Source organism: Theropithecus gelada, chromosome 9, assembly GCF_003255815.1.
Source record: "Theropithecus gelada isolate Dixy chromosome 9, Tgel_1.0, whole genome shotgun sequence".
Classification (NCBI taxonomy): domain Eukaryota; kingdom Metazoa; phylum Chordata; class Mammalia; order Primates; family Cercopithecidae; genus Theropithecus; species Theropithecus gelada.
Window position 1 is genome coordinate 59,795,349 of NC_037677.1, and position 16,176 is coordinate 59,811,524.

General features: G+C 37.7%; 1 protein-coding gene across 4 annotated transcripts in view; it reads right to left on the reverse strand.

Annotated features, from left to right (window-relative positions):
* ADK (adenosine kinase) overlaps nucleotides 1–16,176 on the reverse strand; it is a 567,868-nt gene that overhangs the window by 510,442 nt on the left and 41,250 nt on the right. For all 4 annotated transcript variants that reach the window (XM_025396542.1, XM_025396539.1, XM_025396541.1 and 1 more), the window contains exon 2: nucleotides 9,453–9,527. In XM_025396542.1, the coding sequence (XP_025252327.1) occupies nucleotides 9,453–9,527 (75 nt within the window). The remainder of the gene's footprint in view (nucleotides 1–9,452; nucleotides 9,528–16,176) is intronic.

Below are 16,176 nucleotides of genomic sequence, written 5' to 3' on the forward strand. Positions count from 1 at the left end.
GATCAAGTCATCATCTCTCAACAGGTTTATCACTATAGCCTCCTCAAATCTATTGATCCACAACAGACAAAGCAATTCACATAATCCTAAAATGTGAATCCCAACCATGTCATCTGCCTGCTTAAATCAAGTGCTCTCCATTGCCGATAATAGAGGCATGAGAGATTTCAAGCTCCTCAGTAGCCAATAATATTAGCTAACATAAGCCAAACATACAAATAATCTCATTCAATCCTCACAAGAACCCTAATATCCTTATTTTACTCACAAAGAAACTGAGTTTCCATAGATAACCAAGGTCACACAGCTCCAGAGCACACTCTTAACCTCTATTCTTAATGCCACTGTGAAGAAGTGATTTTCTTTCCACATCTGTCTCCTCAATTAGATTACAAGCTGTTTAAAGGCAAAATAGTTATTTAACATTGTATTCTCAGTATTTGGCAAAACAGTAACCACAAGACATGTGCTCCAAAAAGTGTGTGTTGAGCTGTGAAATGAACTGCTAAAAAAGAATCCATGTTTACGTATCCTTAGAAGTACCATTTCCTTCAATATTCAAAGTTAGGTTTGAACAGCAAAGAACACAAAGAACAGCATCTTACATCTAGGCAAAATGAAGGAAAGTAGTCTGTGTTCATTTAGTGTCCATAATTTAGGTTGTTTTTTGAGGAAGCCCCAGAACAACTCAGGAGCAATCACTCAATATGTGAAATGACATAAAGATTCAAATAGCAGTTTATTTCAAATTCTAAGAATTTAGAATTTTGAAAGAGAGAAGCAGAATAACCAAAGACTATCTGTTAATGTGGGTCACAAGGTAGTCAAGAGAAAATATTCAAACTTAAGAAGCATTTCCGACCACCAATAATCTAGAATATGTTATAGAAAAATATATCATATACACAAGAGATACAACTTTTTTTGAAGATTTCTTTTAAAAAATATAAACATATCAAAAGAAAAGTAAAATTGTACAATAAACCTAAGCTGTACTGGTTAATACCATAAACGCTAATTAATATCTATTAAAATTTAATTAACATGAAATAAAATGTTGAAATTCATCAGTTGCACTAGCCACACTTGAAGTGATCAAAGCCAAATGTGACTAGTGGTTACCATGTTGGATAGCACAGATACACATTTCCATAATCATGGAACATTCTAGTGTACAGCACACACTGCTGCAAAGATACTGACCCCAGATTTCATTTCTACTTTATTGACTTCTATATGGTCTGAATATTTTTCTAAAAAGCATTTACTTTTATAATTTTTGAATCTAACAAGATTTAGCAAATGATCACCGCCACAAGATGTATAAGTTTTTAAAAAACCAGCCTAACCATTTTGTAACCCATATTACATTATTTAAATTTTATGTGTTATTAAAAGATACAGAAGAATACCTAAAATAAAGAAAGAAATATTTGTAGGGATAAGAAAATTTGTTGGTAAAGATCTCTTTTTTCCAAATTAATCTATAAATACAATACTAAACAAAATCCCAGACAGAATATTTAGGTCAATTAAAGGCCTAAATATACAAAACATAATGTTGAAAGTTGTATAAAAAAATATGGCAATAGCTTTATAAATAATTAACTAAAAGGCCGGGCACGGTAGCTCACACCTGTAATCCCAGCACTTTGGGAGGCCAAGGTGGGTGGATCACTTGAGGTCAGGAGTTCAAGACCAGCCTGGCTAACATGGTGAAACCCCATCTGTACTAAAAATACAAAAATTAGCCAGGCACAGTGGCACATGCCTGTAATCTCAGCTACTCAGGAGACTGATCCATGAGAATAGCTTAAACCCGGGAAGCGGAGGTTACAGTGAGCTGAAATCACGCCACTGCACTCCAGCCTGAGTGACAGTGAAACTTCGTCTGAAAAAAAAAATTTAACTATAAAAGTGTCAGAGCAGTTTACAATTCATTTTAAAGCAAAACAATTAAATGTCTAACTTTAAACCTAACACATGCAGTCTCACTTGACACTCCAAATAATTTTTTCACTTTCAAAGCTAACATACACCCATTTGTAGAAGTAATACATTTTTATTTATAGAAATAATTCAGTTGTAAATTATTGGCAATGAATAATCAGCACTAAAATTTATGGCCAATTGCTTTGAGCATTTTCCTTTTTTTAAATTTTTAGAGACAGGGTCTCACACTATATTGCCCAGGATAGAGTACAGTGGCTATTCACAGGCACAATCATGGTGCACTACAGTTAGAGTCTCCCAAGTAGCTGGCATTACAGGCAAGCACCACCACGGCCAGCTACTTCGGGTATTTTAGGTGTGAACATTAAGTAACATCTTTCATGCACACTTAGATTAATAAAAACTCACATAAGGTTTGTATGTTTATTTTATTAAAGGTTTAGATCTGTGAGAAAAACACATTTCCTCAAGTATTCTAGCTTCCCGTCATAAAACTGAGTATTTTCATTTCATTTTTTTTTTTTTTTTTTGAGATGGAGTCTCACTGTCTCACCCAGGCTGGAGTGCAGTGGTGCAATCTCAGTTCATTGCAACCTCTGCTCCTGGGTTCAAGCGATTCTCCTGCCTCAGCCTCCTGAGTAGCTGGGACTGCTGACGCGCACCACCACGCCCAGCTAATTTTTTATTTTTAATAGAGACAGGGTTTCACCATCTTAGCCAGGCTGGTCTCTAACTCCTGACTTCAGGTGATCCGTTCACCTCGGCCTCCCAAAGTGCTGGGATTACAGGTGTGAGCCACCACACCCAGCCAAAACTGAGTATTTTCATTTTTATTGATGGTTTTCTTTTCTCAATTACCATTTCATTACTTCTCTCAATCCTCTTACTTTCATGATATTTATCTAGTGTCAGGAAAAACCAAGGCAAACCTACCTTACACATTCCTTCCTTGCCTTTTTCATCCCTATTAATACATATCTCCATAATTACAGACCAGGGCTCATCTGGAGGTATTCATATGTTCCACATTTCCTATCCCCTCATGTCCACTGTGTCCCTACAGTTTACTAGAAAAGATTCTTTTCAATCATGTACTTTCTGCCACAGGTGTTCCCAATAATTTTCAATTCTTTTTTAGGTGGGAGGGACAGGAATTTGAGGCTGCAGTGAGTAGGCTATGATTGTGCTACTGCACTCCAGACTGGGAAACAGAAACCTTGTCTCTAAAAAAAAAAAAAAAAAAATCAGAATCAGAAAAATATTTTATCAAATGAATTTTGACAATTAGAACTCACTTTCATAGTGTAAGATACTAATCAGTATATATCTCATTCATTTGGTATATATCTTAGTCCCCTTGTGCTGCTATAACAAAAATACCAGACCAAGCTATTTATTTATTTATTTATTTTCTTATGTTTTGTTGTTGTTGTTTTATTTTTCTTATTTTGTTTGGGGTAATTTGTAAACAATAGAAATTTATTTCTCACATTCCTGGAGGCTGGGAAACCCGAGGTTAAGGCACCGGCAAGACTGGTGTCTGGTGAGGCTTTTCTCCGCTTCCAAGATGGCACCTTGTTGCTGCATCCTCCAGAGGGGAGGAACACTGTGTCCTCACATGGCAGAAGGAATGTAAAGGCAGGAGAGCTCTCGCTTCAACCTTGAGTCCTTTCACAAGTGTGCTAATCCCATTCATAAGAGCAGAGCCTTCATAACTTGGTCAACCCCCAAGAGCCACACTTCTTATACTGCAGCACTGGGGATAAGTTTCAACATGAATTTTGGAGAGGATACCATCATTCACACCATGGCAATATACCACTTATCTAGGTTGGGTGCGATAGCTCATGCCTGTAATCCCAGCACTTTGGGAGGCCGAGGTGGGCAGATCACCAGAGGTCAGGAGTTCGAGAGCAGCCTGCCCAACATGGTAAAACCCTGTCTCTACTAAAAATGCAAAAATCAGCCAGGCGTGGTGGCACACACCTATAGTCCCAGCTACTCAGGAAGCTGAGGCACAAGGATCACTTGAACCCAGGAGGCAGAGGTTGTAGTGAGCTGAGATTGCGCCACTGCACTGCAGCTTGGGTGATAGAGCAAGACTCCATCTCAAAAATAAAAAATTGAAAAAAAAAAAAATATATATATATACACACACACACAGTACTTATCTAATGGTGGCTCAAAATGTAGGCTAAACACAATCGGTTTATATCATAAGGTAAATTTTTGAATATATTTGGAAGAAATGGCCAGGAGTAACAATAGAGAAGACTCTTTTATTGTTAGGGTCCAAATACTTGTTTTCTATCTTCAGGTACTTATTTGAAAATCAAGGTTAAGGATTAAAACCTTCCAAATATAAAATAAAACCTCAACTAGCCACTTAGGATCAGCTGCTAGTAAAACATGTAAAACAAAGAGGTTACTCGAGCTTCCGGTAGTGTCACTGATGGCAGCAGCAGGCTGTCTAGAGCAGCTGCTGCAAAGACACTGGCTCCAATAGGGGAGGTGCAGCCAGGGCTGCATGTTCCACAGAGCCCAAAGAAGTTGGGAACAGGTGGAAGCCACACCCACTTCCAAGCTGGCAGGGCTGGAGCCCCACCCTCCTGAGTGCAGTTGCAGCCACCCAGCCATGGCTGTGGACCTAGGTATCCCTGCACTCTCTGGGGCCCGGGAAGTCCCCTTTTCCCCTGCAGGCTCAGAAGTGCCTGCTCCCGTGCCTGGCCTCTCCTCAATCCCAGCACCTGCTCCGAGGTGATGATGTTAATGTGGGTAAGTCATTTTCAACTTTCACTATGAATTTGTATTCAAAGTTGGGAAAGCAATTATAGATGACAGAATGAAAACATCAACCTTAAAAACACAGTTAATAGAAGTAAGGAGATAGAAAGATGGAAGACGGTGGCTCACGCCTGTAATCCCAGCACTTTGGGAGGCCAAGGTGGGCGGATCACAAGGTCAGGAGATCGAGACCACGGTGAAACCTCGTCTCTACTAAAAATACAAAAAATTAGCCGGGCGCGGTTGTGGGCGCCTGTAGTCCCAGCTACTCGGGAGGCTGAGGCAGGAGAATGGCGGGAACCCGGGAGGCGGAGCTTGCAGTGAGCTGAGATCCGGCCACTGCACTCCAGCCTGGGCGACAGAGGGAGACTCCGTCTCAAAAAAAAAAAAAAAAAAAAAAAAAAAAAGACATATAAAAAAAAAAAAAAAAGAAAGATGGAAGAAGTAGCAGAGGAAAGACTAGTGGCACCAGTAATCTCATTCTCCATAATGAGAAGTCAATGGATTCCATTGAAATTTGGGTTTATCTGTTTTGTTTTGGCTTGGTGTGTATATATATATATGTGTGTGTGTGTGTGTGTGTGTGTATATGTGTGTGTGTGTGTGTGTATATATATGGTTTTTTGTTTTTTTTTTTGAGACAGAGTCTCTCTGCCACCCAGGCTGGAGTGCAATGGTGCAATTTCAGCTCACTGCAACCTCTGCCTCCCGGGTTCAAGCAATTCTCCTGCCTCAGCCACCCGAGTAGCTGGAACTATGGGCGCATGCCAACACACCTGGCTAATTTTTGGTATTTTTAGTAGACACAGGGTTTCGCCATGTTGGCAACGCTTGAACTCCTGACCTCAAGTGATCCACCTGCCTCAGCCTCCAAAAGTGCTGGAAATACAGGTGTAAGCCACCACGCCCAGCCTGAAATTTGACAGAACAAGAAATTTTAAGAAATGTAAGCATAGTATATTATTTAAAAGTACAAGGAACCAAAAGAACTAAAATCATTAATGTAACTGTATACAGTAGTATTTTCTGACTGGGAAAGTGTGTTTTAAAGTTTGTATCTTAATGTCTTAGGATAAAACACATCTCCCAGTTCATCCTAGGCCCCCAACACATTTCCTATTATATTACCATAAGTCAAATTTACACATTTATAAATTCTTGCCTTACCCTTTGACATTTGAGTTTATCCAAATATAGGGGTAATTCCCAGGATATAAAAAAAGTTTCAAAAAAATTATTGTCCCCATAATTACTTATATTTCTATATACTATCAATGAACAATAAGAAAAGGAAAGAAAATAATCCCAATTTACAATAGCATCAAAAATAATAAAATTAAATTTAACCAAAGAAGTGTAAGACTTACGCACTGAAAACCTACTAAACACTGCTAAAATTACTTTTAAAAGACCTAAGGCTGGGCGCAGTGGCTCACGCCTATAATCCCAGCACTTTGGGAGGCCAAGGCAGGCGGATCAGAAGGTCAGGAGTTCGAGATAAGCCTGACCAACATGGTGAAACCCCATCTCTACTAAAAATACAAAAATTAGCCAGGCATGATGGCGCATGCCTGTAATCCCAGCTACTCAGGAGGCTGAGGCAGGAGAATCATTTCAACCCAGGAAATGGAGGCTGCAGTGAGCTGAGATCGTGCCGCTACACTCCAGCCTGGGCGAGCAAGAGTCTGTCTCAAAAAAAAAAAAAAAAGACCTAAATAAATGGAAAGACATTCTGTCTTCATAACTTGGAAGACTTAATAGTGTATTTATCTATATATTCAATGTAATTCCAAGCAAAATTCCAACTGCCTTTTTTACAGAAATGAAAAAGCTATCCCCAAAAATTCATATGGAATTATGAGGGATCTCGAATTAAATAATAATAATAATAATAATGATCTTGAAAAACGAAGTTGGAGGACTTACACTTCCTGACTTCAAAATCTACTACAAAGCTATAGTAATCAACACAGTGTCGTACAGGCCAGGCACAGTGGCTAATGCCTATAATCCCAGCACTTTGGGAGGCCAAGGTGGGAAGACAACTTGGGCCTAGGATCAAGCCAGACTTGAGTCTGAGACCAGCCTGGACAACATAAGGAGACCCCGTTTATATAAAAAAAATTTTAAAAATAGCTAGGGATGGTGGTACACGCATATAGTCTCAGTTACTTGGGAGGCTGAAATAGAAGGATCACTTGAACCCAGGAGTTCAAGGTTTCAGTGAGCTATGATTGCACCACTGCACCCCAGCCTGGGTGACAGAGCAAGACCCTATCTCCAAAAAAAAACAAAACACACATAGACAAAAACACCAATGTCATACTGGCATAAGGACAAACATATGTATCAATAGAATAGAATGGAGTCCAGAAATTTACCTATGGTCACCTGATTTTGTCAACAGTATCAAGATCACTCAATGGGGAAAAGAATAGTCTCTCCAATAAATGATATTGAGACAATTGGATTTCCGCATGCAAAAGAATAAAGTTGAACCCTTATTTCATACCTTATACAAAAATTAACTCAAAATTGATCAAATGCTTCAATCTAAGATCTTAAACTACAAAACTCTTAGAAGAAAACACAGGCATAAATCTTTATGATCCTGGATTTAACAACAGATTCTTACATATGACAGCAAAAGCAAAGCATAAGCAACAAAAGAAAAATAAATTGGACATCATCAAAATTTAAAACTTTTGTGCATCAAAGGACACTATCAAAAAATTAAAGTTAATCCCCAGAATGGGAGAAAATGTTTGCAAATCATATGCTAGCTGATAAGGGTCTAGTATCCAGAATATAAAAATAACTTTTACAACTTAACAAAAAGATGACAACCCAATTAAAAAATGGGCAGAGAGCTTCAACATTTTCCCAAAGATATACAAATGTCCAATAAGCATACAAAAAGATGCTAACATCAAAAGTTTTCATTAGAAAAACGCAAATCAAAATCACAAAGAGACATCATTTCACACCCACTCATAGTAAAAAATAAGCTTTGGCAGTAGAGAAACCAGAACCCTTATACACTGCTGGTAGGAATGCAAAACAGTGCAGCTGCTTTGGAAAACAGTTTGGTGGTTTCTCTAGAAGTTAAACACAGAAATATCATGTGACCCAGCAGTTCCACTACTGTGTGTGTACCCAAGAGAAATGAAAACACATTCCAACACAAAAGCTTATACCTAAATGTTCATAAGAAGCATTGTTCCTAATAGACAAAAAATGAAAACAACATAAGTGTCTATCAACCAATGAATGGATAAACAAAATGTGGTATATCCACACAATGGAATATTCCACTATTAAAAGGAATGAAGGACTGATACATGCTACAACATGGATGAACTCTGAAAGCATTACATAAGTAAAATAAGCCCAAACACAAAAGGTCATATATATAAACACAAAAGATCATATATTATTATATGGTTCCATTTATATAAAATGCTCAGAATAGACAAATTCATAGAAAAACAAAGTATACTGGTAGTTCCCAGGATACTGGGCTAGCGGAGGGAATAGTGAATGACTACTTAATGGGTATGGGATTTCATTTTGGGGTGATGAAAATGTCCTGAATTAGATAGTGGTGATGGTTGTAAAACTTTGTGAATATACTGGCAGTCACTGAATTGTATACTTTATAATGGTTAAAATGATCAATTTTATGTGACATAAATTTTACCTCAATTTTTTAAAAAGTAATTATTCTTGGGTACAGAAATCGGGGTGTGTGAGGAGCGGGGGGGTCTTGCTTTCTCATCATTAATCTTTTTTACTACTTAAATTTTCCAGATAGTAGTCCCCCCATTATCTGAGGTAGATGCATTGTAAGATGCCCCATGGGTATCTGAAACTGTGGATAGTACTGAACTATATGCATATACATACATATATACATACACACACACATACGTGCTACGTTTTTCCTACACATACATACCTACACATCATACTATGATAAAGTTCCATTTATAAATTAGGCATAATAACAGATTAACAACAACTAACTAAAAATAGAACAATTATTAAAATATACTGTAATAAACGTTATGTGGACGTGGTATGTATCTCTCTCTCTCAAAATGTCTTATTATACTGTCCTATGGGTAACTGAGACCTCAGAAAGTCCGAAAAAGGACACAAGAGGGGACTTTTGTACCAAATGGCCTCAAATAGGTAAATAAACAAACTGATTTCTCAGCTAAGTTGAAACATTGGAAGTTACTAATAAAGGGGAAACAACAGAGCTTCATGGCCTCTGAATTATATCCTGCATATTCTCTTGTCTTCTCTAATCATCTTTCTTCTCCCATTATAGCTTCTGAGAGGAAACAAGATTGGGCACATTCAGGGTAGAATGTCTGTAGATTATGATACTATTACAGATGTAGTTCACTGACAGTAGTTTAAAATTTGGGGAATTAAATAATTAGGTAAATTATATAAACTTTTCTCCTTCCAAATAATAAGCAAAAAAGTTTTAAGTAAAAATTTTGCAATGTGTATAAGTTTTCCCAAGGAAAATTGTACTCAGTTACTCAATAGTTAATGATAGCACACTTGCTATTACCAGACTTAAATTTCCTGAGTTTTCCTTTAATTGAAGACGTTCGGTGATAAAGTCACTTCTAAAGTTTTCATCCATTTTTCTTCAAATATAAGTTCCACATAGTGCATATGAAGAGTTTAATACTTACTTATCAAGGAAATCTTTGTCCACTACAGCAGAGATGTCAAGCAGAGGATTTCCCATTCCAAAGAGAATATTTTCTCTAAAAAAACACAAAATACAAGTTAGAAATACTTCTAAAAGTAAGTTGATATGTAAAAGGTACACAAAATAAAAATAACTATCTTCATTTCAACCTGAAAATAAACCTAACATACCAGTTTATTAAACATTTGATTTGCCTATTATATGTAGGACATTTTAGAGGTAGCATAAAGACATTTAGAAAAAAAGATGATTATCAGAGAAAGATGCAAATCAAAACTACAATGAGACACCATCTCACACCAATCATAATAACTATATATATATATATATTTTTTTTTTTTTTGACACGGAGTTTTGCTCTTGTCGCCCAGGCCAAAGTGCAATGGCATGATCTCAGCTCACTGCAACCTCTGCCTCCCAGGTTCAAGTGATTCTCCTGCCTCAGCCTCCTGAGCAGCTGGGATTAAAGGTGCCTGCCACCATGCCCGGCTAATTTTTGTATTTTTAGTAGAGATGGGGTTTCACCATGTTGGCCAGGCTAGTCTCGAACTCCTGACCTCAGCTGATCCACCTGCCTTAGCCTCCCAAAATGCTGGGATTACAGGTGTGAGCCACCATGCCCAGCCCAGAATAACTACTATTGAAGAGTCAAAAAAAAAAAAAAAAAAACCCCCAGATGTTGTCGAGGTTGCAGAGAAAAGGTAATACTTACAAACTGTTGATGGGAATGCAAATTAGCTTAGCCCCTGTGAAAAGAAGTTTAAAGATCTCTCAAAAAACTTAAAATATAATTACTATCTGACCCAGCAATCTCATTATGGGTATATACCCAAAGAAAAATGAATCATTCTAGGCCGGGCACAGTGGCTCATGCCTGTAATCCTAGCACTTTGGGAGGCCGAGGTGGGTGGATCATGAGGTCAGGTGACCAAGACCACCCTGGCCAACATGGTGAAACCCTGTCTCTACTAAAAATACAAAAATTAGCCAGGCATGGTGGCACACGCCTGTAGTCCCAGCTACTCAGGAGGCTGATGCAGGAGAATCGCTTGAACCCGGGAGGCGGAGGCTGCAGTGAGCCGAGATTGTGCCACTGCACTCCAGCCTGGGCGATGGAGCGAGACTGTGTCTTAAAAAAAAAAAAAAAAAAAGAAGAAGAATCATTCTACCAAAAAGACATGTTTATTACAGCACTCTTCAAAATAGCAAAGACATGGACTCAACCTAGGTGCCCATCAATGGTAGAATGGATAAAGAACATTCAAAACATATACACCATAGAATACTACGCAGCCATAAAAAAGAACGAAATTATGTCCTTTGCAGTAATATGGATGCAGCTGAATTATCCTAAGTGAATTAACATAGAAACAGAAAACCAAATACCACATGTTTTCACTTATAAGTGGGAGCTAAACACTGGGTACACAGGGACACAAAGATGTCAGGACAATAGACACTGGAGATTCCAAAATCAGGGAAGAAGAGAGGAAAGTAAGAGCTGAAAAACTACCTATTGGGTACTATGTTCACTACTTAGATGATGGGGATCATTACAAACCCAAGCTTCAGTATCACATGAAATACCCATGTAACAAACCTGCACATGTACCCCCCTGAATGTTATTAGAGAGCCCATGGCACATCCTGGAACAGTCCAAGCAAGAGCCCTATCTACCCTTGACAAAAAATGACTGTGGTAGGGTCTTCACAATGGACATCAGAACTGATACAATTCTTTTATTATGTATCCAAAAAATTTAAATATATGCTAACTTTTTATAGAATAATTTGTAACTTTTACAAATTTAACTGCACATTTTTTCATCTAAAAATGTCTAGCTAAAACTTTTATTCATGTCTTATGTTTCCTATACTTCTTATATTCATGTCTTCTCATGCATATACTTGTATGTTAAATATATAAGGATTCATTTCAGATGCCTACAACATGAAATAAAGCAAAACAAAAACAAATCAACAAGAAATGATATAATTTTAAATTACATTTAACAGACTTGGAGGAAGTCTGTTTTCCAAAAGAGATCACAGTATGGTTCCAATCCAAATAAAAGAACTCCACCACAAGTGATGCCTTAAACGGAAGCTCATCTAGCAGTAAGAAATGGGCCAGTGAATACTGTTGGATCAGTCTCAACAGGAGACATTTATCTAGTTTATCACATAAGATTTGTCTCTGTGTAATTTTCTACTGGTCTCCAGTTTATTGATGATCCGCCTCCCTTTCAGTTGCCTCCAAACCAGTTACCATTCTCACCATTTGGCGACTATCAGTAATATCAATGGACTAGCACACCAGGATTTTTTTAAGAGAATGAGGCATAGCCTATAATTATAATCTGTAATGATTTTTAGAGGATAAAATTACAGTCTCTTATTAACACCATAGATTGAGCAACTATGGCTGAATATGCAGTAAAGAGACATTTGTCTGTTTTCTATTTAAAGAAAGCTGAGTGGAGGAGGGTAAGATAATACACTTACTTATTCACACTTAAACTGCATTTGTGATCAAAGCAAGTCTAATAAAAAGAAAGTACTTTAAGTGCTTAGAAGGTGAAGGATCAATAGACAAATACAGTAAAACCTAACCATGATTTCACTGGGACTACTCTGCCTGATTTGTATATTCTTATCCAAACAATAAAAACTCCTACAACTTGTTATTTAAAAAAAAAAAAAAAAAAGGATGGGTACTCTTATTGGGCTACTTGGCTTTTTATTTTCATTTGCCCTTTTTATCACCCCTTGCAAGCATCCAGTTCAATGTATAGAGTCATGTAACCACAAAACTATGGAACATTTCCATCACAGCAACAACAAAAAAGCATCCTTCTGCCCCCACATCAATCCCTCTACCCTCAATTTGTCCCCTCTCAGTTTTAAGGAATATAATTGTTATACCTCTTTCTAAGAAGTCAAACCTTTGAACATCTACTGCATTACTAAAATAGTTTATTATACTCCGTTTAAAAACTCAGTAAAGATAGTCTTACAGAGAGCCTAATAATTGATTCTAAGAATGAATTACAATTCAAGAGTCAAATAATTCACGTCTGAGTCTCAGTTCTTGAGGTAGCTTGTAGAGAGACTTAAGCAAGCCATCTACCATCTCTGGGCCTAAATGTTAATAATGTTTGACTTGTTCCCAAATAATATTACAATTCAGTTAAGGTCATTTGAAGTCATGCTTATAATAAACTGGAATTGTGTGTCATCTTTTCCTTGCTGTCCTCCTTCTTTTACCCCAAATTTCCTCACTCAAGAGTAGAATTTTGGTGGAATTGATCCCTCAGGCAAACCAAAACCGAAGTCAATCAGTCCAATATATTTCTCTAGCCTTAGTGATCAGTTCAGAGACTGGCATGTAACCTAAGCCAGGAAAATCAGAATGAACTCAAGATTTTTTTCTATGATGCTCAGATACAGAACATATTTTTCCCTAATAGATATAAATGAAGAAGGTGCTAGAAGCCGTAAAAACCTAATGGCCTCAAGGTGGCTGCCTTGGGATAAATTTGACACCACAGAAAGCAGAGTGCGAAAACTGAAAGAAACCAGGTCATTAATGAAGTGTTGGACCACCTAATTAAGCTTTACCTGAAATCTATACTCCATCTGAACTTCTCTGTTTTTTGTTTTGCTTTGCTTTTTTAAGTACAGGGGTACAAGTGCAGGTCTGATACGTAGGCAAACTTGTGTTACGGGGGTTTGTTGTACAGGTTATTTCATCACCCAAGTATCTGGACTTTTCAATTACATATGTTGGTAGTTTTGTTTATTTCAATTTGAGGCTGGTTTTTAGTTACTTACAACTGAAAGTATAGGGACAGATGTAAATTGTCATTAGTTCATTTTGTGAATCTGTTTAATATGTAATGCATTTTTATTATAAAACTGTAATACAGACAAGATTATTAGTGCTCAGTTTTGTTTTTGTTTTTTTTTTTTTTTTTTTTTTTTTGAGACAGAGTCTTGCTCTGTCACCAGGCTGGAATGCAACAGTGCAATCTCGGCTCACTGCAACCTCCGCCTCCCAGGTTCAACTGATTCTCCTGCCTCAGCATGCACCACTATGCCCAGCTAATTTTTGTATTTTTAGTAAAGATGGGGTTTCACCATGTTGGCCAGGATGGTTTCCATCTCTTGACCTCGTGATCTGCCCTCCTCGGCCTCCCAAAGTGCTGGGATTACAGGCATAAGCCACCACGCCCAGCCTAATCTTAACACTACAGTTCCCCAATGGAGAACGGATGCAACATAGAACCTGATGAGTGATGCTATTAGGCTGAATCTTAACACTACAATTCCCCAGTGGAGAACGTATGCAACACAGACCCTGATGCATGATGCTATTAGGCTGCAATTGTCCAAAGCCTGCATGAAACTGGTTGCAGAAGTTGTGGCTGGTATAAGCAGTGAGGAGAAAGGAATTTAAATTAGCACAGGCTGGACGTGGTGGCTCACACCTGTAATCCCAGCACTGTGGGAGGCTGAGGCAGGTAGATGGTTTGAGTCCAGGAGTTCAAGGCCAGCCAGGACAACATGCCAAAACCCCACCTTTACAAAAAATTGGCTGGGCACAGTGGCTCACACCTGTAATCTCAGCACTTTGGGAGGCTGAGGCGGATGCATTGTCTGTGCACAGGAGTTCAAGACCAGCCTGGGCAACATGGCAAGACTCCATCTCTACAAAACTACAAAAATTAGCCAGGCATGATGGCGTGTGCCTATAGCCCCAGCTACTAGGGAGGCTGAGGTGGAAGAATCCTTGAGCCCAGGAGGTTGAGGCTACTGTGAGCCATGAGTATGCTACCACCTCAAAAAAAAAAAAAAAGAAAAGAAAGAAAGAAAAAGAAAAATATAAAAAATCAAGCCAGGCATGGTGGTGCACACCCATAATCCCAGCTACCACGGAGACTGAGGTGAGAGGATCACTTAAGCCTGGAAGGTCGAGGTTGTAGTAAGCTGTGATTACACCACTGCACTCCAGCCTTGGGTGACAGAGTAAGACGCTGTCTTAAAAATAAATTAACTAAATAAAGTGGCACATAAAAGATATCTTCAAATAGTAAGTTAAGTAAAAAAGATATTATTTTCAAAAGCAAATAAACCTTTGTTCATGTCACATTTCTCTCTCCTTCACTGCACATAACTGAGATTATAATGGCTAGTTTCTTACATGCAAATACATATAAACTAGTGTCCAGGCCAGTAAATACTATGCCCTTCTTAAATGATGAACATACTATACGAATAAGCATTTATTTTTATCTTGTTCTACTAGAACGTGAACAACATGAGGTTTAGTCTATAGCCAAAAACTATGACTAACCCATACTGGGATTACTTTTTGTTCCAAATGTTAGCAATATCTTTTTTTTGGAATGGATGCTAGGATGAGAGATACTGAATAATCTTTTTTTTTTTTTTTTCTGGGGGGGAGTCAGCAATTTTATAAATGTCTCATAAGTTAGGTTTGCAGCGAACATAAACCTACACTATAATTATTATTTTGTTGGACAGTCAACAAATTTTATACTGACATATATATTAGAGTAAGAGTTCCTGAGAAAATTTTTTCTTGGCTATTGATATATTAATGTTTGAATGTTGATTAGCCCTCTCACTAACAGAAACGTTTAGTTATGGTGCCAGAATAAACACTAACAATGACTGCCTTTAACTGTTTACACCAGTCATCTTCTCTTTCAATCCAGAAACCTCAGCTTTATATGTGACTCTTCTCTCTACATCAACTAGCCCCGTCTTATTAGTAAGGACATCATCTTGGTTTTATCAAACACTTCTTGTACCTGGATCTCCCACAATATACCCACTAGCACCAGGCCCTCTACAGACATTGCCTGAATTTCTACATTGTCAGCAATTCTTTTAGCCACAATAAATCCTGCACATTATCACCAAAATCATATTATTTTAAACAATTCTAACCATAATATTTTTCCACTTAAAATCTACCTAGCTTCTGATTATTAATAGGATAAAATCCAAAAGCATAATATAAAGGACATTGAATCTAGCTCAAACTCACCATATTTCATCATATCTAAGATGCCATTTATTCATAAAATAATCCCAATTTCCGATGGTAATGTAAAACACAATCAGCTGTAAGATGTATGCCAATTTCAGAGTTGTTAAAATGGGAAGAAATGTGCACGTTAAGATCAAAATTCAGTAATTCTTTAGCCTTACCTCTCACCATTCTAATATATACAACCTATTTTAATCATAATGCCTTACTGTTATTTGAATAAGACTGCCTGTAAAGTCCTTCTCCTACTTCCTTTGCCTGGAAAACTCCCATTCATCTTTTTAAAATTCCCTATATGCTACCAGTCTTGGGAAATTTTTCCTGATCGACTCCTACCCAAGGGCTTCCACATAAGATATACAAGCTGCCCCCAACACCACTCAAGAGTGCTGTTAACAATGTAGAAAATGGTTCCTGGTACTGTATATCAAGGCACTGCATCCCTCCCTCCCAAAGATTTATTCATTCCCTCCTGCTCAGTTCTAAAAGTCCTTTGATGAACTTTTTAGTTGATTTTAGGGGTGGCTTTGAACTTTATCTTAATCAACTGATCTTAATCACCTACACAACAAAGGGTAAAGATTTTTTTGAAATCCTATTTACATTTGTATTCCCAATGGCTAGC